The sequence below is a fragment of the Haliotis rubra genome, unplaced genomic scaffold (assembly GCF_003918875.1).
Source record: "Haliotis rubra isolate DU_JTF1 unplaced genomic scaffold, ASM391887v1 Scf86, whole genome shotgun sequence".
Classification (NCBI taxonomy): Eukaryota; Metazoa; Mollusca; class Gastropoda; order Lepetellida; family Haliotidae; genus Haliotis; species Haliotis rubra.
In genome coordinates, this window is record NW_025767590.1 from 494,883 (window position 1) to 520,780 (window position 25,898).

At 39.3% G+C, this 25,898-nt stretch overlaps 1 protein-coding gene across 2 annotated transcripts in view; it reads right to left on the reverse strand.

The window, feature by feature from the left end:
* LOC124262925 (gamma-aminobutyric acid receptor alpha-like) overlaps window positions 1–25,898 on the reverse strand; it is an 80,035-nt gene that overhangs the window by 43,507 nt on the left and 10,630 nt on the right. For both annotated transcript variants that reach the window (XM_046697526.1, XM_046697527.1), the window contains exon 2: window positions 25,201–25,250. In XM_046697526.1, the coding sequence (XP_046553482.1) occupies window positions 25,201–25,250 (50 nt within the window). The remainder of the gene's footprint in view (window positions 1–25,200; window positions 25,251–25,898) is intronic.

Here is a 25,898-nt window from a genome sequence, read left to right on the forward strand (position 1 = left end):
AACCACACCAAAGACAGTGTAGCCAAAACTTTTACTCGTTGTGTTTCAACTGGCTTTAAAAGTGTATGAAGTGGAGACATGGTTGGTGCATTTTTGTTCTATGTGTGCTGAAAGACAACTGTTTGAATACAGCAGTTGGGACGAGTAGCTCCATCTAGTTGGAAACAGGCGTCAGACATCTAACAGAAACTAATTGTAACAAGTATCAGTAGCAAAATTTCCATCGTTATTGTTTTAAAGTCACATGAAGTATCAAACGGGGTAGTTTGCCTATTTCTGACACTGAAACGTGCAATACTGTAGGCAGTTGCTGATGACATCACAGTGAGCAGTTCCCTTGATCATAGCTCGAAATTAATTCCTGATACCCATACTGAGTATCTGTAGTTTTAGAACATTATTTGAAAGAGTGCAATAGTAGAATGCTGATCATCGGTTCAGTCACGGTTAGTGGGGTGTGTGAGACTTGAGTGGACGCAATTTATTGATGAACCAACTGGCAGCACTATCGTACACAAGGTCGAGGTCAGGACAAAGTCAGACGTTGATAATTACCACCTGGATTGTATTACAGGTAAATGAGTTCATCATGTAAGTTAATTTCTGTACTTATACAGGATGAAATATGCACCAGTCGCAAACAAACCACTCTCAGGGTAATCACGGTAGTAGGATCAGTTACTCTGTAAATAAGCAAACACCCCAATTAATCTTATATTCCAAACTATATCTATAGGTGGCACTACCAGCTATATATCCATGACAATTCCCAGACACTGTTGATATAACTGTAACTTAGATTTAACGGTTTCTTCATGCAGTCCCAGTCGTCAGATTAATATAACATGTTCATGATTCCTGGGAAATTAGTACCTGACACGTCCATGTATCAAGTAAAGTGGTCTGGGGGCGAAGAGGTTTATTCCATGGTCACGCTGTATTCAGCGACGGTGCATTGAAGAGGGTGTATTTGCTAATGACCTGTCACACAGGTGTCTTGCGTGCACATGTAAGGCTGTTTTCTTAGGCTCCACATTTCGCTTTGTGGACTTGTGTCCCTTCAGCTTTCGAGAACACTACGGCGTGTGGGTTTGAATCAAAGTTTGTGAAATGCTGGGCTTCCTCATTGATAACATCTGTGTAACATTTGGGGGTTAAATGTTAAACAAGATTTAGGACACGCAACTGCCCTCTACCATTGCTGATATGTTTCGTTATGCATCTGAGTCTGGTTAGCGAAAATCAAATCATGGAACTTGGAACTTAAATTTCAGGTAAATCGATTATCTGTTATCGTTGAATGACAATCAAACAGACAAATTCCTTTACTCATTGGAATAAAGGAGACCAATGAGACCGCGTCATGTGTTCCATATTTAGATCTATGCATAAAGATTCAGAGTGACAAACCATGCAAGGTTTAATGAGTGAGTGAGTGAGTTTAGTTTTACGCCGCACTCAGCAATATTCCAGCTATATGGCGGCTGTCTGTAAATAATCGAGTCTGGACCAGACAATCCAGTGATCAACAGCATGAGCATCGATCTGTGCAATTGGGAACCGATGACATGTGTCAACCAAGTCATTGAGCCTGACCACCCGATCCCGTAAGTCGCCTCTTACGACAAGCATAGTCGCCTTTTGTGGCAAGCATGGGTTGCTGAAGACCTATTCTACCCCGGATCTTTACGGGTCCAAGGTTTCATGACAAAAAGGATGACTTTAACTTTCCAGAAGTCAACTTTCCCATCATGACTAGCAATATTCCAACAACTTCAGGCTTTATTGTTTCACAACTTTTGAGGTATAGTCGAGCATGCTCTTTTATCAAGACTTCGAAGACCGTGATATATGATTCTTGTTCAGAAGTTATTCAAGGTCTTTGTAAAGGTTTCAAGATTTCTAAATCTGTTTTTCCTTTTCGTTCTTTTTGGGATATTTCTTTTCCTTGGAGTGAACAAGTGACTATATTTGTTTAGGACGGGTGCCACTGGTGGGACAGAATACGCTCACCTTTTCGCGGACACCTTGTTTCATCACTATTTGATACTGATTTGCATCATGATATAGTGAGAACTAAACAATAGCAGAGATTGCTTAAAGGTCACATGCAACCGAGCAAACAAACATACTTAAATCACAATGATCACTTATTCATATAAAATATACATTGCTGATTATGAAAAAAAATGTAAAAAGATTATAAGCGTAAATTCGCAACAAAAAAATTGCAGTAATTTATACTTGGATTTATTTCCCTCGAAACGAAGCACCCGGGATACCGAAGCCGGTCAGAGCGGGTGGGCGTGCACTTAAGTGTAACGAGGTCTTTCATTGGCTGGTTCATGTACCGATGCACTCTTTGTGTGTGTATAGAGATGTTCGGTTTTGTAAATACATGCTCATTTTTTGTGTATAACATTTTGCAATCAACAGACACCATAACATGTCATGTGTACAAGTGTCACACCTGCCTGTCTGTGTAATTACATAATGTGACAGAGACAGAGCTCGGGTGCACGAGCCATAAACCAATGCGTTTTGTTTATGGTGTATAGCCCGATAGGTGTTAAGTTCAAATTGCATGTGGTCAGTGATCGAAGTTGTGTATTGCATATTGTCATTAGCAGACAGGCTGGCAGACACATAGGTGTGAATAAAACAGACATTGAGTTTTGTCTGTGACATTCAAATCTATATCACAGTTAGAAATTCTGACAATGCTAAATAATGACGTTGATGTTAAGTATCGAACTGAGAAAGTAAGAAGAACGTGTGGTGAAATCGTCAAATGAAACTATATAAACAGTTAAATCGGTAATCTCCTGTCATAACATATAAAAAGCTCGCGACTGTGAAATATCAACAAAACATTAGAAAAATAGCTCACATCAAATCCTACTCCGGGTACTCACCGCCAGCGCATATTTTCCGTCTTGAAATGTCGAACGCCTCACTGGTTGACACATAGCTGAGTAGATCTAGATCCTTAACAAGGTTCATTTATGTAACGAGTAGATATTTACTATATGTTGTTTGTGTACACAACCAAGGTTAGACTACTCCTGCTAACGACCTCATAATCCGGACATCCCGCTTCCAAGCTGCGAGAACCTATTCACTGCGCATGCGCCATGAGCTCAGTGCAGCGCAGCACAGCTGTTGAAACCACTTTTCACCCCAACTGGGGAGAATGTAGTGAATCGTTTGAATTCGATTTCGAGGGGGGTGTTTCATCGCGTTAGTTTTCAACTTTATAAGTTCAGTTTGCATTTTTTTATCATTTGTTACTGCAAGTCCATACCGAAAGGTATCCGAATCTGCAAAGTTGTGTTTTACGTTGCATGTGACCTTTAAGGACCTGAAAAAGCGTTTAGTCGCTATTAATTAGAAAAGAGTGCGATTCTCTCTTTTCTTGCTGCTGACATGAATGTTCTCTAAATCGATGGCACTAAGTTCAAACCTCCCCATGTTTGTTGGGTTCTTGTTCTTGGCATCTTGTCGCTGCAATACTTTCATGGCTATATCCCAACACATAGATCTCGAGATGGAAGTAGGTCACTGAACAATTGCACACAAGTGTCTCATTACATTTGGCAACTGTTTCTGCAGTCGTTCACAACAATAGCTCAGCACGTAATTAGCCATGGAAATACAGACGCATTCTCAGATTGCGTTCACTGATGTTAACCTGTCCGTGAAATTGGCCATGGGTTTGTCAGAGCAATGAAAACTCATTACAATGATTTCCTTCTTGCTACTTCTAATTGTGTCTTATTTACAGGCATCAATGATTTATTAGAAATTCTTCTTACAGCGGTAAAACGCAATGACAATTCATATATATTCGTGGAAATCACTTTATCGTCATCCTTCTCTCCAAAACTATATTCTGCTGGGATTGTAGGAGAAACAGATGTAGTTCGTTTATCTGTAATAATATCTTCTTGGGGAAAACGTCTCGGTAAGGAATACAAGCTCTCATTGATATCACACTTTACATCTATTTAAAGGGCTTTGTTCTATGTCACCTGGGACCACGAAGTGTTATTAAATCTGCCAGGAGACTTTTACTTATTGTCAGACATTGATACGTTGCGCCACCTATCGACTGAAACCGATAAACCAGGTAGGCAGATACTTGACCCTAACGGCAGGAGATATTTAGCATCCCATGACGTAGCTGTTCTTGTTTTCTGTCAGAAAAGGGGATTAAATATATTTCATATAGGAAAATCACTAATCACTTTGAACAAACGTGCTGAACAGATTGGCGTATCCCTGCCTACACAACACGCCACTTGTCAATTTGCTGAATGAATGTAGGTGACAAAGACGAAGTCACTCCTTTTAATGTCCTCGTCCTCTCCGATCCGTGTCTGGCTAAGTGGAAGTGAGAGAACCATTTCTCCAGTGCGTGTGTATGGGATAACAAAACCGCTAGGCGCCATGGTAATTTCAAATTTGCTCAGACGTGTATTGTTTTGTCTCTTAAATGAGAAAAAAATGTAAAACATACAGAATTAGGTCCGTCACAGCTGAATGAAATAGACCAGATTAAACATTCGAGACAAGAAATTATGTACTGGTTTAGGTTTTCTCTGCTATCATTGTTGAAAACAGAATCAAGAGTGGAGACATCGACGAAAGCGCTGCAATTCGCAAAACAGAGTTCTAAGGCGTTCCAGAATCGGGTGATGGTAGGTTCAAATCAGGGTCCGCTGTAATTGTGTCAAGGTTAGTGAAAATCTCAGACTTGGATCCCTTTCCATATTCATAGCATTCCTAACCCTAGCTCCTACTCCCATGCAGACAACTGTCATAGCCTGGCAATCCCAATGTTTTAAATGAACAGGATATATACTTCGGGCTCCCCTCCCACGTCAAGCAGACCTGCCATCATATAACTGAAACACTGTCCAACGCAGCGTTATACCGAAATCACCACTCACCTATATGTGTAACAGAGTTGATGAGAACACGTTAGTTGAGTAACCACTAACATCAGTTGCTTCTTGTGATACATCACATATATTACATCCACCCTGAACACTGTAAACGTGGCTCAGTCGATTAGTTGGCAAACAGAACAAAGTTATTGATATATATGATAATGTATGCAACAGGTAGTTCTAACGTTTGTAATTTTTGTTCCCAATGGCATTTACCATTTCTCAAGAGAAGAACAGTTACATTAAGCACTTGGTTATAATAACGCCAGATTGGCAGTGATGAAATCAGATGTCCTCGAGAAATTATGACGCAGATTGCTATGGGGGCGGAATTACGGACCAGACAAAATACAGTGTTTCTTGTACTCGACCTGGCAACAGCTCTCACTCAAGCAGAGGACTAAAACATGACCGCATCAGAATAATATTTAGTACGTATTGTAACAAGCAGAATCGTCCAACGTTGCTGATTAGTCATCTGCGACCTAACAATGACACTGCTGACTACAGCCGGCAGTGTTGATAGAGAGAGACAGCAGTGGTGTAGCAGCAAGTGCCCAACAACAGGTAGTCATTTGCTCACTACTCAAACAGTCGTTGACAAAGGTCACCTTTCAACTTAATATATTAATAGTATATTTCAGAATACATGTGTACAATAACACCTATTGTACTGTCTTTAAGCAAAACAATCAGTTCAATTTCGTGTTTCGGACAATAAAACACAGATGATGAATTACCAACAGGATGTCACACAACCAGACAACGCTGCCATTAATAAGGCCGAGGGGAAGAAATTGGCGTTGATATCAAATCACGGGCACACTGTGCTGTAGAGGGGCAGGGGAGACGGTAAGTCAGAGGTGCAATAATTGTATTTGGGATGTTAAATGTCCCGGAGTATTTATCTCCCTCGGTATTGAAGAGAGTGTGTCTCCTCGTTGCAGGAACATTTTCCTGATTTGTGACAAGAGTGCGTCTGTGTTTCGCCAGAACACACATCTCAGTTTACCAGAGATTGCGAAATATATGGCCGACGGTCGGTTCCTGTCGGGAAATCGTGTGGTTCTTGTTGGTAAGACAAAAGGTACACTGTGAAGTTACCCTTGACTTTTCTCGCCTGCCCTCCAGCGATCGACCCCATTGTCTGTGTTGTCAGTGGTCTCCGTGTTGGCCTTTCCCTGGCCCGTGTTACATGCATAGACTGTACTTTAGAGAAACATCTCAGTAGACCAATTTGGCATCCTCGAGAACAACCAATAAACCATACCAAAGGCAGGGTAGCCAAAACCTTTACTCTTTGTGTTTCAACTGGCTTTAAAAGTGTATGAAGTGGAGACATGGTTTGATGCATGTGTGTCCTTTATGTGCTCAAAACCAACAGTTTGAATACAGCAGTTGGGACGACTAGCTCCGTTGGGAACAGGCGTCAGACATCTGAAAGAAACTAACACTAACAAGTTACAGTAGTAAAATTTCCATCCATATTGTTTTAAAGTCACATTAAATATATAACAGCTGAGGGTAGTTTGCCTACATCTGGCCAAAAACGAAAACGTGCACTATTGTAGGCAGTTGCTGATGACAACGAGCAAAGTTCCTTAGGTCAAAGCTCGAAATCCAAGGTTCGTCAAATACTCAGTATCTGTAGTTTGTAAATATTATTTGAAAGAGTTCAATAGTAGAATGCTGATCATCGGTTCAGTCACGGTTAGTGGGATGTGTGACACTTGAGTTGACGCAATTTATTGATGAACCAACTGGCAGCACTATCGTACACAAGGTCGAGGTCAGGACAAAGTCAGACGTTGATAATTACCGATTGTATTACAGGTAAATGAGTTCATCATGTAAGTTAATTTCTGTACTTATACAGGATGAAATATGCACCAGTCGCAAACAAAACATTCTCATGGTAATCACAGTAGTAGGATCAGTCACTCTGTAAATAAGCAAACATCCCAATTAATCTTATATTCCAAATATATCTATAGGTGGCACTACAAGCTATATATCCATGGCAATTCCCAGACACTGTTGATATAACTGTTTAACGGTTTCTTCATGCAGTCCCAGTCGTCAGATTAATATAACATGTTCATGATTCCTGAGAAATTAGTACCTGACACGTCCATGTATCATGAAAAGTGGTCTGGGAGTGAAGATGTCTATTCCATAGTCACGCTGTATTCAGCGACGGTGCATTGAAGAGGGTGTATTTGCTAATGACCTGCAACACAGGTGTCTTGCGTGCACATGTGAGGTTGTTGTCTAAGGCTCCATAATTCGCGTTCGAAGTGTTCGAGAATACAATGGGTGAGATTTCGAATCGCAGTTAGCCTTGATCGTGTTTCTCGTATGTCACCATGTACGTAAATGTGGGACATGAAAGTGGTAAAACGTTTCTTCAGACTTCAAGCTGGCACGCCGATAAACCTAAATACTGTATTGATAGCATATTCCTTGTTAATGTCCAGGTTGTGTCACGGTCAATAGGATATTCAATTATTAGAAATTCGAAAACATAAAACATTAATTCTTCATCTACACGGGTAGTTAACCGCGAAACTGACATGTCGCCTTGTACGGGGTACGTTACCAACTGCAAGATACGGTAGGCTGATTCCTACCACATAAGGAAGGGAATGAAGGTAAATATACTGCATGAAGATATAAATAGATGATATGTGCACTAGAAACTGTGTGTAAAATTGTATGATACGGACAGCTTCTTTTGAGAGGGAACAATGTTTAATGTCATTCAAATATTCTCACCTCATTCAGATGCAACAATCACAGAAATAAGAACAAGCTGTGTCTGACCTTTTGAGTCCTGATTAAACTGTTGAACGTTCAAATAAACTAGGAAGTTCATTCCAAATCTTTCTAAAAAACATATCCGCCATCAGTCTTTTTTCCGATTTTGAATGAATAGTTGATGGGTTCCAGTGAGTCAGATCTATCCAGACTATACAATGAGGAGGCAGATGTCTAGCTTAGTGGATGAGGTGTTAACACCGAAGGTCCTGGTTCGATTCCCATCATGGGTAAACTGTATGAACAAAATTCTTGTAACCTCCGCCATAATATCGCCAGATATGCCTAAAAGTGGTGTAAAACCAAATATCCGTACACGCTTTAGTTAGCCTCACACACTTCAGTTAGCCTAACTGCCAAGTATATATGAAATGAGAGGTGACTTCATAAAGTGATTACCTTTACTAATGGTATCCAAAGCATCCCCTTTTGTGTTTGGATTCTCAAATAGTTCATTTCCATCCTGTAGAAAACCATGCCCACATTACATACATCACGACATTAATGCAAAGAAAAACAACATAAAAGTGTCTACACCCTGTAGCTTGTATACATTAGCGTCGCTTTATCACCGAGACGTTCATCCATATGTATATATTCCTATTATATAATAGGTGATAAATTTGGATTGAGTACACAGACATGCAAATTTTCAATTTCCCCCTCAAACGACGTCCCTCTTGCCAATGATAGCGATTGGCTAATGGCACTGGTCAGCTTTGACGGTTAGCGACCAGAACAACGTTAGTGACACTCAAGATATTGGGTCCCTGCAGCAGCGTCTTCAGAAGCATTATCAACACGAGTCAAGCATACAGAATAGAAGAACGACCGGACCATCGATTCACGGGATTATCAACAAGCATTGGTGGAACATAAAAGGATGAAGTCTTTTTTGGAAAGCAGTTGAGTATTGTCCCTCGCTGCCCTCAAGTCTGGTAGCCTCCCAACACGGAATAATGTCTCTCTCAACGCTCGGGCGCCACGAGATGGCTGGCGGCAATAACTGTCACACCAAATCCTTGTTAATTCAGTGTACATCATCATCAATATGTGCGTGTGTATAAAAAATACCTTACCTAAGTTGATAACAGTGCGGAACGAAGTCACAAAAAATGGCAAGACGTTTCTATACAGCAAATATCTGTTAATTTCTAAGACCGGTGTTGATGTGTGTCAGTGTTAGCTTATCGTGTTTGAACGGCGTTGATTACACCGTGGGGTCGAGCGTTTATTGCCACGACTTGATTGGGAATGCATGGATAGACTACGCAGAGTTTACGTCCATGTGTATCAAACTAGTTTACAAAGTTACAACGGGGCTTTTGTATGAGGAGTATTTCCATGAGGAAGGGCGCAAGGGTTATGTGTGATAAACTGTAATTAATAGTAAATAAAAGCAACAACATACTGTTGAAAGCATTTCATATAATCACAGAAAACCTCTGAAGCACAGTCCACTGTACCATTCCATATTTATCATATGTAGGAGTTTATGAATCTAAACAGTGACTACTGTTTGTTTGTTTGTTTGTTTGTTTGTGCGATGAACATCACGAAGGCGATTTACGGATCGTTGCTCAAAATATTCATCATTGGATTGTTTGATCAAAATTGGAATATTTACGGGCCGCGGTAATAGAGCTTGAATATTGCTGTGTTTGAAGTTCAACAACAAACAAACAAATTACATTACAATATCATGAACTGATAGCAGCACGTGCAGCCAGTACCATCCGATGACATGATACCAATAGCTACATCAGGAGCAAGGCAATAAGTACATCTGGAGCAGAGCAATAAGTACATCTGGAGCAGCGCAATAAGTACATCTGGAGCAGAGCAATAAGTACATCTGGAGCAGAACAATAAGTACATCTGGAGGAGAACAATAAGAACATCTGGAGTAGAACAATAAGTACATCTGGAGCAGAACAATAAGTACATCTGGAGCAGAACAATAAGAACATCTGGAGCAGAACAATAAGTACATCTGGAGCAGAACAATAAGTACATCTGGAGGAGAACAATAAGAACATCTGAAGCAGAACTGGGCAGAACAAAAAGAACATCTGAGCAGAACAATAAGAACATCTGGAGCAGAACAATAAGAACATCTGGAGCAGAACAATAAGAACATCTGGAGCAGAACAATAAGAACATCTGGAGCAGAACAATAAGAACATCTGGAGCAGAACAATAAGAACATCTGGAGCAGAACAATAAGAACATCTGGAGCTGAACAATAAGTACATCTGGAGCAGAACAATAAGTACATCTGGAGGAGAACAATAAGAACATCTGGAGCAGAACAATAAGAACATCTGGAGCAGAACAATAAGTACATCTGGAGCAGAACAATAAGAACATCTGGAGCAGAACAATAAGAACATCTGGAGCAGAACAATAAGAACATCTGGAGCAGAACAATAAGAACATCTGGAGCAGAACAATAAGAACATCTGGAGCAGAACAATAAGAACATCTGGAGCAGAACAATAAGAACATCTGGAGCAGAACAATAAGAACATCTGGAGCAGAACAATAAGAACATCTGGAGCAGAACAATAAGTACATCTGGAGGAGAACAATAAGAACACCTGGAGCAGAACAATAAGAACATCTGGAGGAGAACAATAAGAACATCTGGAGCAGAACAATAAGTAACATCTGGAGCAGAACAATAAGTACATCTGGAGCAGAACAATAAGAACATCTGGAGGAGAACAATAAGAACATCTGGAGCAGAACAATAAGAACATCTGGAGCAGAACAATAAGTACATCTAGAACACCTGAGGAGCAAAACAACAATAAGTACATCTGAGCAGGGAGAAGAACAATAAGTACATCTGGAGCAGAACAATAAGTACATCTGGAGCAGAACAATAAGGTACATCTGGAGCAGAACAATAAGTACATCTGGAGCAGAATAATAAGAACATCTGTGGAGGAGAACAATAATAAGTACATCTGGAGCAGAACAATAAGTACATCTGGAGCAGAACAATAAGTACATCTGGACGAGAACAATAAGTACATCTGGAGAGGAGAACAAGTAAGTACATCTGGAGCAGAACAATAAGAACATCTGGAGCAGAACAATAAGTACATCTGGAGGAGAACAGTAAGTACATCTGGAGCAGAACAATAAGAACCTCTGGAGCAGAGCAATAAGTACATCTGGAGCAGAACAATAAGTACATATGGAGCAGAACAATAAGTACATCTGGAGCGTGACAATAAGTACATCTGGGACAGCACAATTAGTCAATCTGGAGCAGGACAATAAGTACATCTGGGGCAGGACAATAAGTACATCTGGAGCTGAACAATAAGTACATCTGGAACAGAACAATGAGTACATCTGGAGCAAGACGATAAGTACATCCGGAGGAGAACAATAAGTACATCTGGAACAGAACAATAAGAACATCTGGAGTAGAACAATGAGTACATCTAAGTACAACTCGAGGAGAACATTAAGTACATCTGGAACTGAGGAATAAGTACATCTGGAGCATGACAATAAGTACATATGGAGTAGGACAATAAGTACATCTGGGTCAAAACAATAAGTACATCTGGGGTAGAGCAATAGGTACATATGCTGGAGTAGGACAATAGGTACATCTGGAGGAGAACAATAAGTACAACTGGAGGAGAACAATAAGTACATCTGGAGCAGAGCAATAGGTATATCTGGAGGAGAACAGTAAGTACATCTGGAGAAGAACAGTAAGTACATCTGGAGCAGAACAGTAAGTACATCTGGGGCAAAACAATAAGTACATCTGCAGCAGAGCAATAAGTACATCTGCTGTGGCAGGACAATAAGTACATCTGGAGCAGAACAGTAAGTACATCTGGAACATGACAATAAGTACTTCTGGTGCAGGACAATAAGTACATCTGGAGCAGAACAGTAAGTACATCTGGGGCATGACAATAAGTACATCTGGGGCAGGACAATAAGTACATCTGGAGATTAATTATTGTCCAACATCAGTGATATCGGCTTCACATTAGATCACACATAAATAATTATAATTTAAATCGTTAAATGGAATGTAAAGCATGCCTATTTGTTTTAATTCGTCGCTATATGTCTTCATATCTTATTTTATACCCATGTAAACTTAGGATAGTAATACAGGGGTGCAATACGGATGACGTGGTCAAATTCCGTATTGTACCCCGGATTCCGTATTGAACCCCATACGGTTCTACTTTCTCCGAGCTCGGCTTGGATTTAAAAGTCAAATAGGTTGTTCGTTCCTTCATATACGTTTTGTATGTATTAAAATTTGAATGAATTTCATTAGAATGGTGTCATTATTTTGCCTATGGTAAGTTGTGAAAGTGGGATTTGATTCATGACGTCATGCGGAGGAATGTATGATCTAGATCAGTTGCGTGATCCGCCCACGCGAGGAGTATTACTTAACGTCAAACTAACCTGAATACGGAAGTATCGAGAGGCGTGAAAATATGTATCGCTACGCTATGATTTGTTTTTTAAAGTAACAGATTAATGCAAGATAAGAGGGTATATAATAAATATAGAATGTCATACTAGTGCATTTGGATGTTTTGTATTGAACGAGAAGATGTCATGGGAGCAGAGAAACAAAGGGTTCTATCTATGTATTATATTTATTATAACAGCGTCATGTATCTCTTATTATATTATAGCATAATACTTAGTGCTAATCCATTTCATGGGAAAACACAAACACAAACATTTAATCTACAACTTAACTAATTGATGAGTAAAGGCACATTTTACAGAAGGGTTCCATATATATAGGGGCGGTGGGGTAGCCCAGTGGTTAAGACATTCGCTCGTCACGCCCAAGACCCGTGTTCGATTCCCCACATGGGTACAATGTGTGAAGCCCATTTCTGGTGTTCCCCGCCGTGTTATTGCTGGAATATTGCTAAAAGCGGCGTAAAACTAAACTCACTACATGGTATGCAAAGTACGTTGCTTTGAATACATCAGTCAAAACCATATTTCACCTACCCATTCCCCTTCGTGAACAATGTAACATCATCATTTTTTAGTCTCTATCGACCCTTTTTTGTGGAAAACTAGTATGAAAATTCTGTTTTTGTTTTCTTCTTGAAATAATTAAACATATCAATATGAGTAAGATGAGTGGAAAAGGCTATTTTCTAACGTCGATGAATATAGTAACCCATGACTCATGCCGTTATCATATGTTTTTAACTACATCACATGAAAATCATCCTTGCGTGTGTTTAAGTATTAGTAAACACTTTCCAAAAAACAAAAATCAGACATTTATTTATACGGTTTTTTTCCTTGTTTTTCCATTACCTGTCGTCAGATATGTCTTTGTTGATATGAAATTATAAGTAATGTTCTGAATTAATGAAGATATCTGATTATTTTCAAACCAGTTTCTAAAACTTTGCTCAAATTTTAAATCTGCACATCAGGTGGACCAAAATGACTCAGCAATCCACGTTTGATACTGAACACACTTCTGTCATATGGACAGTAATAGCAAAAAATGAATATTCCTGAGAAAATGTGTGTCTATACCATTAAAGTGTGTTTTTATGAATCGTTATGTACACCATTTCATGACAATGCGAATTGTGAACTTTGCAAAAAAGTGAGTAGGAAACGAATTCACCAAAGTAAATTATTCTATATTTTGCAGTTGAGGTTATAACTCTACCTCCTTGCAGATCTTCGATTAAATACAATAAATGTTTTGCTAAACGTATTGGTGATTCGAAACGTTAACGAAGAGGGTACTAAACGTGATCAGCCCTTGCGGAAGCAGTCACCACTCACTTACAAAAGTCGAAGAGAATATTTCACACAATTTTAACACGCAATTTTAATGAATACGTAGATTTAGGTGAAATAATTCAAGCTCTAATCCACTTCACAAATGTCAGTGGTGTTATTCTGCATGTATATACTTCTGGAGTATTGGAGATAAATGGTAACGCATTCAATAATATATTGCACAATGTAAATACATTACGCTTTTCAAAATTCGCATTCCATTTCGTCACATTTCAGCTGCACAAACAGTGATAAGAGCGATATGAGTTGGTTATTCTGAGATAAACATTAAAATATGAATTATTTTCAAGAAAATAAGACTCATTATTTATTTATTCTTTAATACGTAAATTAAATTTTGGCACGTCTTAAACGGTTCTATAAATTGTATTGTTTCTCTAAAGTAATTTGCTCTGTGTGTTGTTTTACAATTATTTTCTCATGCATTTTAGCCTCATCCCTTTACAGACACACAAGCGTTCAATAATTTGACATCATCGCAGTAAAACACAATATCCTAAGTCAAGGGTCGTGTTGATGAAATAGACATTACACGATCCACACATTATCCAGGAAGCGGAAGAGCAAAAATACTGCTTCCAACAAAAATATCTCATGTGTCAAAAACAAATTTGACTTGTCGGGGGTACGGCTTCCCTAAACACACACTGAACGTTCTGTGGGTTTCGCTTATCTGAACTCGATCTTTGACGGGGCTAACTAATCTGATTTTGGTCAGTGAATTAACCTTATCCCGGTGAACAACGGGAGACGCGAGGAAATGAAACGGGGCTCAAGTTATTTAATTTCTTGGTCAGTGCATTGATTTATTATTTTTTCACGGCGGTAATAGTGTTATTGACAGAAGTGTCGTCCATTTGATAACACCAGCCGTTTCCACCATCGCCATGTTTCCCAATACCGTTAATTCCTTCTCTGGTTTCGACTATCCATCTAGAGTGAGAAACTATCCATTACACGGATTTGCTATGCAATAGAAGTGTCTAATGGAATAAGAAAATGATCGGCTTGAAGTTGAGAGTACACCAGACTTTGGAATCTACAGTTCAGAAGACATCTTGGGAATTATTCTGTAAGTTTTATGTCATGTGGTAATTGAAAACGCCAAAGCCAAAGGGGTATTCATAAAGAACGTCAAAGGTCAATATGCCATGCTCTCGGGCAAATATTGTCAATATGGTTGTCTCCAACAGCATACAGTATTCATGTCCTTCCGTGTTCATCATTATCTATTTATATTTATGGTAGCTGAGTCCCTACATGGCTGAATAATCACGAAGCCACGTTAAGTTTTATCTTAATTAATACAGTAGCTCATCCATCGTGGTTCTTTAGCATAGGTGTATGTTTGTGTCTTGTCCTATTTAATTAATTACTGAAATAAACTATAAAGGTCATTTAGGCAAGTATTATTATCTGTCTTGAACTATATATATATAACCTGAATTAAACATTAAAAAATTGTAGGCAATTTGAAGGTTTATTATTCATATCAAGTCAAGTTTCAACATCTTCCATATTCATGACGTAATGCCTCCTGGCATATATTTTCCAGAAAATGTGAAAGACAGTATTACTTAGATTCCTCTATTTGCTGCGATGATTTCGTTCTCGTTCTTCTTTCGAGAGGCGTTTGCCAGTCACACAAACGTCACAACGTATGAAGCTCATTTCTGGTGTTCTCAGCCTGAATATTGCTGGAGAAATGCTACAAAGGACGCAACACCATATTCTTAAAGATTATTGAGACCCACAACGATTCCAATGTGAGGTGTCACCTAGATAGTTTCAGTGAGAGGTCAAAGTCTGAAATAACAAGCTGCCCATTCGGAGTTTGTTGAGTTCGATTCCTGTCAGGATCCGGCGTGTATGTTAATTATTCGGTCTCCACTCCTCTGCGTGAAGTCGATACACGACAATTGAAATCATCATGGTTCCCAGTATTGATGTGAAAATGTGATGGTTCTTTTTTCACACAAACACGTATTCTGCAGGATATGAATTGACTGACAGACAATCGTTAAAGGTCGGAAGATCCCGTCCGGCTCTGCGCTTGAAACATATTAGCATTTAATACGGACACAGCCATTGATCTGTTCGTGCTTCGTTTAACACGATGAATGTATGATAAACATCAAGATAATTTGCAAATGCTTTATGAAATATGATCTAGAAATTATGATCTCAAGTTGTTCATTACTTGCATATCATAAATACATTTTATGTTTCAGTCTTTAGAATATTGGGAAATTGGAATTTCAAGGTTCGTTCTTTAACTCAATCACTCACTCACTCATTCACGCATTCACCCACTCACTCACTCACTCACTCACTTACTCACCCAACCCACTCAAAAAGCGAAGCTACGGCCAATGACGCGCATACCACATGGAATATACACATGGGAAATGAAGGCACATTTAATATTCTTTGGAGTTAACAAACTAACAAATTCTATTCACAGTAGTGGTATCAGATTGTAAAAAACAGACAATGCTGATGCTTTGAACTCTCTCGGGAGTATCATACTAAATTATTCAGACATTTAGCTTAAACCTGTTGTGCCGCAGCGTCAGGCATGTGGCACGACACGCGATGCTGGGACTGATGCGGAAACCCTGATAACATGGTGCTACTTGGTCCTCCCGTGATGGTCAATCTTCAAACAACCCTGATTAATTACACTCTCTGCTTGCTTTACAATACAACACATAACTGTAGCTGATACTACTGTCTTTGACCTGACTCCTCCAGTACCTAGGATCAATCATTTCAGGAGTAGACATGAAGAAAACGCCAGGCTGTAGCGTGCCAATTAGATAGATATAAAGGAGTCAAACCTTTTTTGGAGATTTCCAGAAGATAAGGAATTAACTCTATTCCATCAATAACTTGAACAAAAAGTTGGTGTGCTGAGTTGAAGAGGCAAAAGACATATTAAAAAGTGGGCTAGTTCATTAGAGTTGAGTAGTCTATTACCTGCACGCGGTGTGCGAAATAGCTGCCTGCCCGCTGGCCAAATGCCAGTGACTTTTAGATTGAGATAGTAACATTTCCGTAAAAACTACCTGACTGTCTTGCTGAAAACTCATGTCAATAAATATATGTTTCTACCAATCACAAAGTCAGGTTATGCTTCAGATAAAGTCTGTTTTCATTTTGTTTTCCTTTCGTAGTTAATCGGCAGTGTTATGGGCTTGTAAAAAATTATGAGTGCTTGTAACTCTTTTTAATAGACTGGCCTCTACACTGGCTGAATGCCTTGTTGGCGTAATGAAAAACTCTCACAATTAACGTGTGGCTTTCAGTACATATAGCGGGGAATGGTATAAGATTTAAATAACAAATCATCGACAACTGGTGATAATTGCTCCAACACAGACATGAGAAAGCAGGAATGATGTGGCCATATGCATATATATTCGAGATAGTTGTGCTTCTGTTAGTGCAAATGCTAAAACGGCGGGGAATGTTGGCTATTCATATATGTGCTTGGCGCAGCTCTTTCTCCGATACTGTGTCTTGCGAAACACCAATGGTTAGCACCAAACAGCCAGAATGCACTTGTGAATGTGTTGTTGAAACTGAAAAAGATACCCTGAGTAACCGTCAGGATGCAAGTACTTTACTTTTCTGTTTCAGCTGATATACGTTAACTGTCAGATATTGGGCAATGCTAGGACAGCTTGCCTTTAAGCAAAGGTTGCAAAAGTATTGTTCTTTTCACTTGCACACAGTAAATGTGGTTCAAAGCAACATATCGTTTCACTCGATTGCTTCGCCCATCATCTCAAGACTGGCGTGTTGTCGCATGACATGAGCTCTGCAGAGTCACGTCAGGCAACAACCAAACACTTGTCCTTTAATGAATAAATAAACATGTTGGAGTACCATGTGCTACAGGCAGAACAGAGCACGTTTATCCTTTCAGGAACACCTGGTGATGGTGTCATCACTGATTTTCCTTGATCCATTCACATACTTTTACGGCTGTTTTGGTTTAACGTTTTATTTTTTTCCAAAACCTAAATAGGGTTGGGTCACACCAACAAATGTCTGTTCTGTACTCAAAGAATGGATGTTGACATTTTATCATAAAAATCAGCAAGAATCTGAAAGGAAATTAACAACTTGACAAAGCTACCGATACAAAATAGCGCTGATGTGTCAAATTGGATAAATAATCACCATGGCATGTGTCACAAATGTTTAGACATGGCTAAATGCAGCAGTATTCTCGAACAAAAACACGTCAGATCATTTCGTCACAAATAACATGTACTGGTAATAAAATGGCGACAAAACAATCGTGCTGACAATGACGTCCTCGTTATCGATGACAAATAGGAGACACGAACCTTTCAGAGAACATAATCTCTTGTTCCGTGCTTATGAAGCATCAATAAGAATTATCCTTCCTCTAAGGAAGACAAACAGCTGATTAATGAGCGTCATATACACAAATCCGCTTGAATATTAGCTCACTTATCGATATGCGAGTTGTTACTATGGCTGGAGCAAGGGTAATTTTGATATCGAAATTATGTCATCTCTTTTGAGTATGTGATAAAATGTTATCCTCATTTATCACAAAAGTTGTTGCACTGGCTGTACTGGATTAAGGAGAAAACATTTTTGTTACGCAAATATGCAAAATGCCTGTAACATGAGTTCGTAGAAACAGTTCCTAAACTTTCAAAACCACAAAAAAAACATTCATGTATATTTCATGGTTGCATTTATTCATATTATCCCAAAGTATATGTTGGGAACACATCGTCATTTTGCTTGTCAAGCAAATAATGTATATATACTGACCTACTGACACTATGTGTTTTGAACACGTTTTGCCATTCTGTGACATTGACTATATTCATGCACTGTATATACATTCTGAAATAGGGGTGTGTTGTAAAGTCTTACTTTGTTCTTTCGTTCGTCAAGCATATAGACTACACATGCAGACGTACAGACACAATGTGTGTGTAGTCAACATATCTATCGTTCTTTCGCTCGTCAAGTATTTATTGTATACATACAGTGTGTAGACATACTGACATACACGTGTTGTTAACAATTATATCGTTCTTGTGCTCGTCAAGCATTTACTGTATACCCTAAATGTGTAAATATACTTATATACACGTGTTGTTAACAATTATATCGCTCTATCTCTCGTCAAGAAATTACTTTATGCTTACAATACATTGTGTCCAGAAACTGGCACTGCGTGTGTTGTTAACACTTACATAGTCATGTTGCCCGTGTGTTCGTGTGTGTGTCTGTGTGTTGTAGAACCGCACAGTGAGTGAGTGTCCACACCAGTAATAGTGACAAAGCGACTACAGTGTGTATGTCAACTGATATAGCCAGGGGAACAACTGACGAGCTACGAGGAATTACGGTATAGTTTCCCGAGCGAATTAACGTCATGTTGCTCGAATAACCGTAACTGACGATTCATCTGTTACATTATTTACCCAAGTAAAAAGATCAAGCATTTCGGGTTGGTTGTTCTCTTTCTCATCCATAATCAAATCTTATTCCCATCACTGAACACCTTTGAGATTTCTAGCCCCCCAAGTTGTATCCCCACGCAGCAGAAAACACGGGGAATTCTTATGACACATGTAAATGGATAGATCAAGTGTTGCTGCCTGTCAACTCTGGCTCTTATCAACTAAATGTAACATATATTTACAGATCAGCTGATCTGATGGCCCCTCATTGCATTCGTGCAACGATGCTGTATCATTGCATCTGATAACCTGTAGTGGAGATAGTGACGATATTTATTACGTTATCCTTTTGAATTTCTGAATTCTAGCACGACAATGTGTGATACTCGATTCTGATTGGCTGAAAGCTCATCAAAACCGTACTTAAATGACAGTTTAAGGACCGCTAATTAAAGTGACCGATTCACCGCGTATGAATACAACGAACTCGTTGACCCTATTGTTTGTAAACAAGCATGTCGCACATCGGCAATTTCTATCTCGGCAGCGTTCGGTTTTTTAAATTACATTTAGCGGTCTTAAATCAACGATAAAGGACCGCAAAATTGAAAACAGAGTAGCTTTATCTTCTAATTCAAAACCATCGACTCTCGACTCTGCCACTAATACTAATACTCGATATGTGCCTCTTCATTGAAATTCTGAAAGTCACGTGAAACATCATAACGAGATATAGATCTAAATCGCTGACTGGTTTTTATATGGGTTAGTGATTTGGTTGGAGCATGAGTGAGAGAATAGATGATGGATGGATGGATGGATGGATGCGTGTGTGGATGAAAGAGACAGTGAATGAAGGAGTTAATAGGTGGGTGGTCAGATGGATGGGTAGATGGGGTGGTGTCTGAGGACGTGTGTGGTAGGGTATGTGAGGGGCACAAAATGAAAGGCTGTCGTCACGGATTCAACACTAATCTCAATAACAGTCAGCTCGTCAAATGTGAGGTGGTGAACTTTCTGTCATCGTGAACCAAAGAGTACAGTTCTCAGGGGAAGATTATGTCTTATGCATTGATCTCCTTGTTGAGGGGGGAATCCAGTTTTGCACGTAGATGAATTGATATAAATATATGTAAATGAACACATAATTGTGAGGGGAATAAATTTCCATCTGAAAATTAATTTCAGCCTGAAAGTCACCCATAAAAACAGTTTCAAAGTTACATGCTTAGCTTGCATTTTTATGAAGAAATGAAGACTGCCCCCGCATTTCCGTAGTCTAAGGTGCCACACTTTGCTGTGCAGAGTTTGGTCTCTTACGAATCCAAGAATGATAAGACCGTCAGTACGTATCCTGCATAGACCTTGATTTGTTTCCAGGAGTGCCAGCACCACACCTACCACTCATGGGTTTCACCAAAATGGTCAGCACGTACGACTGACTGACTGACTGAGTTTAGTTTTACGCCGCTTTTAGCAATATTCCAGCAATATCACGACGGGGGACACCAGAAATGGGCTTAACACATTGTGCCCATGTGGGGAATCGAACCTGGGTCTTCGGCGTGACGAGCCAACGCTTTAACCACTAGGCTACCCCACCGCCCCTCAGCACGTACGAGCTGCATTACTTGAGGTTTGTTACCATAAGAAAATGTCACGTTGTGAAATACATGAATTCTGATTAAAACAACCCAAACAACTCACTGAATTTTAACAACAATACGTTCATAAAATGCGGTTGTCTTGCATATGTCATGTCATTTCAGCTACAGCAAATATCTACTGGGGAACAATTTGTTCATTCCACTGGTCCCTAAACTTTATATGTCATCAACGCCATCCATACCCTCCTTGATCTATGTCCCAGGCTGTAACGTCTAGTCTTGCCCCGGATCTCCTCCAAGGAAACCAACCTACATACATCTCGGGAGACGTGACCTTGTTCTAGTAATGCACATGATCGTTGTATGGACAATATAACATTACATGACTGAAATGCTCCCTTAAGTGACATTAAATCCCCAACCTCACCATCATTTCAATGGGTTCAGCCACCGCTCTGTTTCCGATCAGGTTTGGTAAGGCGATGGTAGCGTCACGGTTGTCGTATCGTTGTACATAAACGTTGACAGTCGTGCCGCTGACGTCTCATTGTGGGACAGAGTCTCTATTTGCAATTCAGGTGAATCTGCGCGTTGTATCACACAGATACCCCATTAACCATCCGGTGTTCCGTAAACATAAACTTATTTGGTCTACTAAAATACAATTTACGATATTCTTATTTTCAACATGTTGCTTTAATTTCGTCTGCATTTGTTTACACATACTACGTTACGTGTATAATTATTTTTAGGTGAGTGTTTTTCAGTATCATGAATATTATATAATAACATCAAACGAGACTTTGACATCATATATATACTACTCACACTTTGCTAAGGATCACAAAAATTCACAGCTTTACTTAAACGTAGATTCATAAATTGAAATTGTATCCATTTAAACTGGATAAATAATAATATGGCAACCCCTCTTTAGGCAAACAGCCACTTCAGTCTAACCTTATGCACTTGTTACATGAGTAACCATAAAAACACTAACGGTTTTCATGGCACCAATCAACCATTTTACAAATCATGGAACGATTCATTGACAAGTACACAACGCCTGTAAATAGTAGGTATGGGATCCACAAGATGAAATAACACACTGAAACCTAGGATCCATGCTTACACTAAGCTTAGATATTTCAATCCAATTTAACCCCACATCATAGTTTTCTGTTGAATCCATGATTTGATCCTAGCAAAGTGCGCATACCTTATGTATAACATTTACTATACTTAAACCCGTTCAACATCACACAATGTTCTACCCCTGAAAATCCGGGTTTGAACTGGTATCCCATGCATGTTGTAAGAGGCGACTAACGGGATCGGGTGGTCAGGCTCGCTGACTGCATGTCATGTTATCCCATTTGCGTAGCTCGATGCTCATGCTGTTGATCACTGGAATGTCTGGTCCAGACTCGATTAATTACAGACCGCCACAATATAGCTGGAATATTGCCGAGAGCGGTGTTAAACAGCAGCAACATAACGTGTACGACGTACGTCTAGTGAACCGTTCCATTTATCATATACTATAGCGTGTCGTGAAAAATAATTTGTAGCAATGTTTGTCTACAGCATCACCGACAGCTCAGGAACCCTATCTCAACGTTAGTCAATAGTTTGTTCAACAAGCAGGCATTGCATCGACGTATAGAGCTTGAACGTATTTCGTATATGACCTCGTTTGGTATTTATCGGATCGTGATACCGAATTTATCGGTTTGGTGTTCTGGTATCGATTACTCTATCCCCCTTACATGAACAATCGTCCAGACAGATACAAGAACATTGTTGTGTTCTAATATACCACAGGAACTAAACAAATTCAACCTTCAAAAGAACATATTTGTACTAAAATCACCTCATTTCCCATTCATTCAAACGGTTCCGAAAGACGTTTCATGTTCGTATTTAAGAGACAAAACAAATTAATAGTGTACATGCATGTTTAAAAAAACATGGTTCGTGTTCAGATAACGTGACTGACTAGTTGGAGCCGCTCCTGTAAACATGTCTGAATATTCCCCCGGTACACTCAAGTGGTTTATAACGTGAGGCCCCCTCCCTCTTGAAACATGGCTGGAATCTATCTAGAACTCTCGGCATCATTCAGCAACACTCAGACTTCACTATATGTCATCGGCTATCTCATAAGGTCTTCCCAAATTGACGATATTTAGACCAAATGTTGCCAATTTTCTGTGACATAACCTATTGCCTGAGATAGATGTCCAAATCGATAGAGCTTTAATTTGATAGCCGTGTTGAGTTTCTCTTACTTAAATAGAGAACATGTCACGAACTGTAGATAATTAAACATTCCAGGAACATCTGCAATGATTTAATGAAGTGTTAAGTATTGATAATAGGAGTGTCCGTATTAGCATGAAGGCAGAAAGCAAAACGGAATCAAGAACCCCGATGGACAGACCCGGTGTGCAATGACCGACGCAAGTATTCCTTAAGTGTCATTCTTCATTAAAACATAATGCATGACAGAAGAACGCTCCATACATCAGCAGCAACTCGACCCAGCAGAAAGCCATCTGAGGCAAGGAGGAAGTATGTTTGTAACACAGGCATCAGTTATTAACGAGTTCGGGTGTAATTTTTAGATGCAATATTCTTCAGATGTTATAAACCGTTGAATAATAAACCTATTTTAAAATTCTAAAATATTTGTTTACGTAAGAATTCAGCTTGGAAATTGTTTTCGGCGACAATGGTATAACAGAATAACGAATTAATTTCCCGGAGTCCCCCCGAGATAGCCATCTGCTGAGTGTTATGCCGTTATTTATTAACGTGTTTCGTATTAAAAAGCAGGGCTGCGTTGTGTCAAAGCATTTGGTTATCAAAAACAAGATGAACGTTTCTCAATAAAAGATATTTCATATCGCTAAAAACATACACACGTTTTCATTTTCTTACATAATTGCATTAAACGATTTATAGTGGTAACGGTTGTATGGAGTATCTTCGATATCATATGAATACTTATAGACATATTAAGTCAAACACCGATGTGTAGAAGTTAACGAGATCTACTTCCATACTTCGAGTTATCTGAGGTTCCACATCGTTGTGAAGTTGTTAACGTGCCTACTTATATACTTCGAGGTATCCGAAAGTCGACACCGTTGTGTAGAAGTTAACGTGCCTACTTATTATGCTTCGAGTTATCCGATGTTCGACACCATTATGTACAAGTTAACGGGCCTACTTATATACTTCGAGTTATCCGATGTTCGACACCATTATGTAGACGTAAACGGGCCAACTTATATACTTCAAGTTATCCGATGTTCGACACCATTATGTAGACGTTAACGGGATCTACTTATATACTTCGAGTTATCCGATGTTCGACACCGTTGCGCAGACGTTAACGGGATCTACTTATATACTTCGAGTTATCCGATGTTCGACATAATCGCACAAAAAGGGATTAAATATAGAATTACCTTTTACTTCGAGACAATCGTAGGTTCGACAGAACGGTGCTGCCCGTACGTGAGAGCCTCCATACGACAAAACAGAAAACCGCAAGAGGACGTTGAAGGCGCGTACTAGTCCCCTGACCATGTATAGTCAAACATGCTCCATCCTCTAGCCAGGGTTACATCTGTAGTGATTATGATCCTTGGATTGTCAGTGCAATACTCACGGATGTAACAACCAAACCTTTACCAGACTACCTATTCGCGGTTCCCTTCCCAAACGGCTGCGATAACGCGGTAACAACACCTTGGAAAGCTTGACTCTACTTCCCAAACTGTATGCATCTAAACCTTCTTGATGTTACATATCTCATTTGTGTATACCTTACAAAATAGACGCCGTCGGTAATTCCGCAGAGATATCGTATCGCCAAAAATTTCGTAAGTAAATGTTGACATTCGAAATACTGTGAAATAATATAATAATAATAATAAAACACGTGATGCAACACCACTCTGAAATAAAACAAACGTTTGCCTCGATTTGCGGACCTTCTGAAATAAATAAATTTCCGGAGCTAATTCCAGGATCTAAGGTACACTGCTTTGTCACGCATTGTCAATAAAAGAAAGACATGGGGAAACAGGAAATGACCTCCTCCCAGGGACGTCCTCCCCTCCATCTACTTTGAAGACATCTACAGCTCGCGCAGTCCGCATTAATTTTTTAGTTTTGACAGCAGGAATTTCCCGAATAGAACGCTGTTTGAGGAAGACACGTAGTAAAAAATTCCATATCTCCCACATGTGGAAGCAGTAAAAGTTGACGTTTAACAAGTAAAGAATACCATCGATCGACACCCAATGGCTTGCAGACAAAAAAAATACGTGACTTAAGAGGTCACGCGTGTTTTCCCGTTATGGAAAAACCAGTGTCCAATGACATAACTACCAGAAACGTGAGCCAAATACGAAGAAATACAAGCCTCGCTTGAGAATAAAACACACCTTAGAATTTAGCAGTCGGTGTATACATAATCATGCTCTACTCCACAACAGCACTCACCTCAATACAAAATAGGTCACTATAGCTCCATGTCGTCTTGCCATGGCAAGCTGCAAAGAAAAATATCATGTCATAAGGTTCAACAAACAAAATACAATCATAACTCATAAGTTTTCTTTAGAAGATGAAATATGAGTTAGAAACAAACTAACATGCTGAAGAAAAAAACGTATGTATTTTTTCAAAGATTGGGAAATGTTTGTTTTTTCACAATCAGCAATCCCAGTTGCTTCCAGAGTGATTGTGTGTTGTTGTCAGGGAGATTTCTCTGTCAGTCACGAGGCTTTGAAGAAACAGCTCTATGTATACATTTCGTGGACAATAAATTAATTCTGGTTGTTGATTTTGCTGTGGATGTACTGTGTCGTCAGGCCAGATTTTGTCTAAACTTGGTTTACAAATACGCTCACTTCAGTATATTTAAACGTAGTCTGTATTCTGCCGTATCGAAAAACACATTTATTTTCGCTTTCAATAGAAATAAATTATTGTAACAACATAATTAGAAACGATTGAAACTTTATCGTACGGAAATTGTAGAAATATCAGACATTTTACATGCATACGTATTTCGTTCGACCTACCAACCTGGACGTTTCTTGTCGTAAATCAAAGAAAGTCTTCCGCAACCTTTTCCTATCAAATAAAGGGGTTAAAATAATGGTTAAAGCTTCTGCTCCTAACTCTGAAGACCCGGG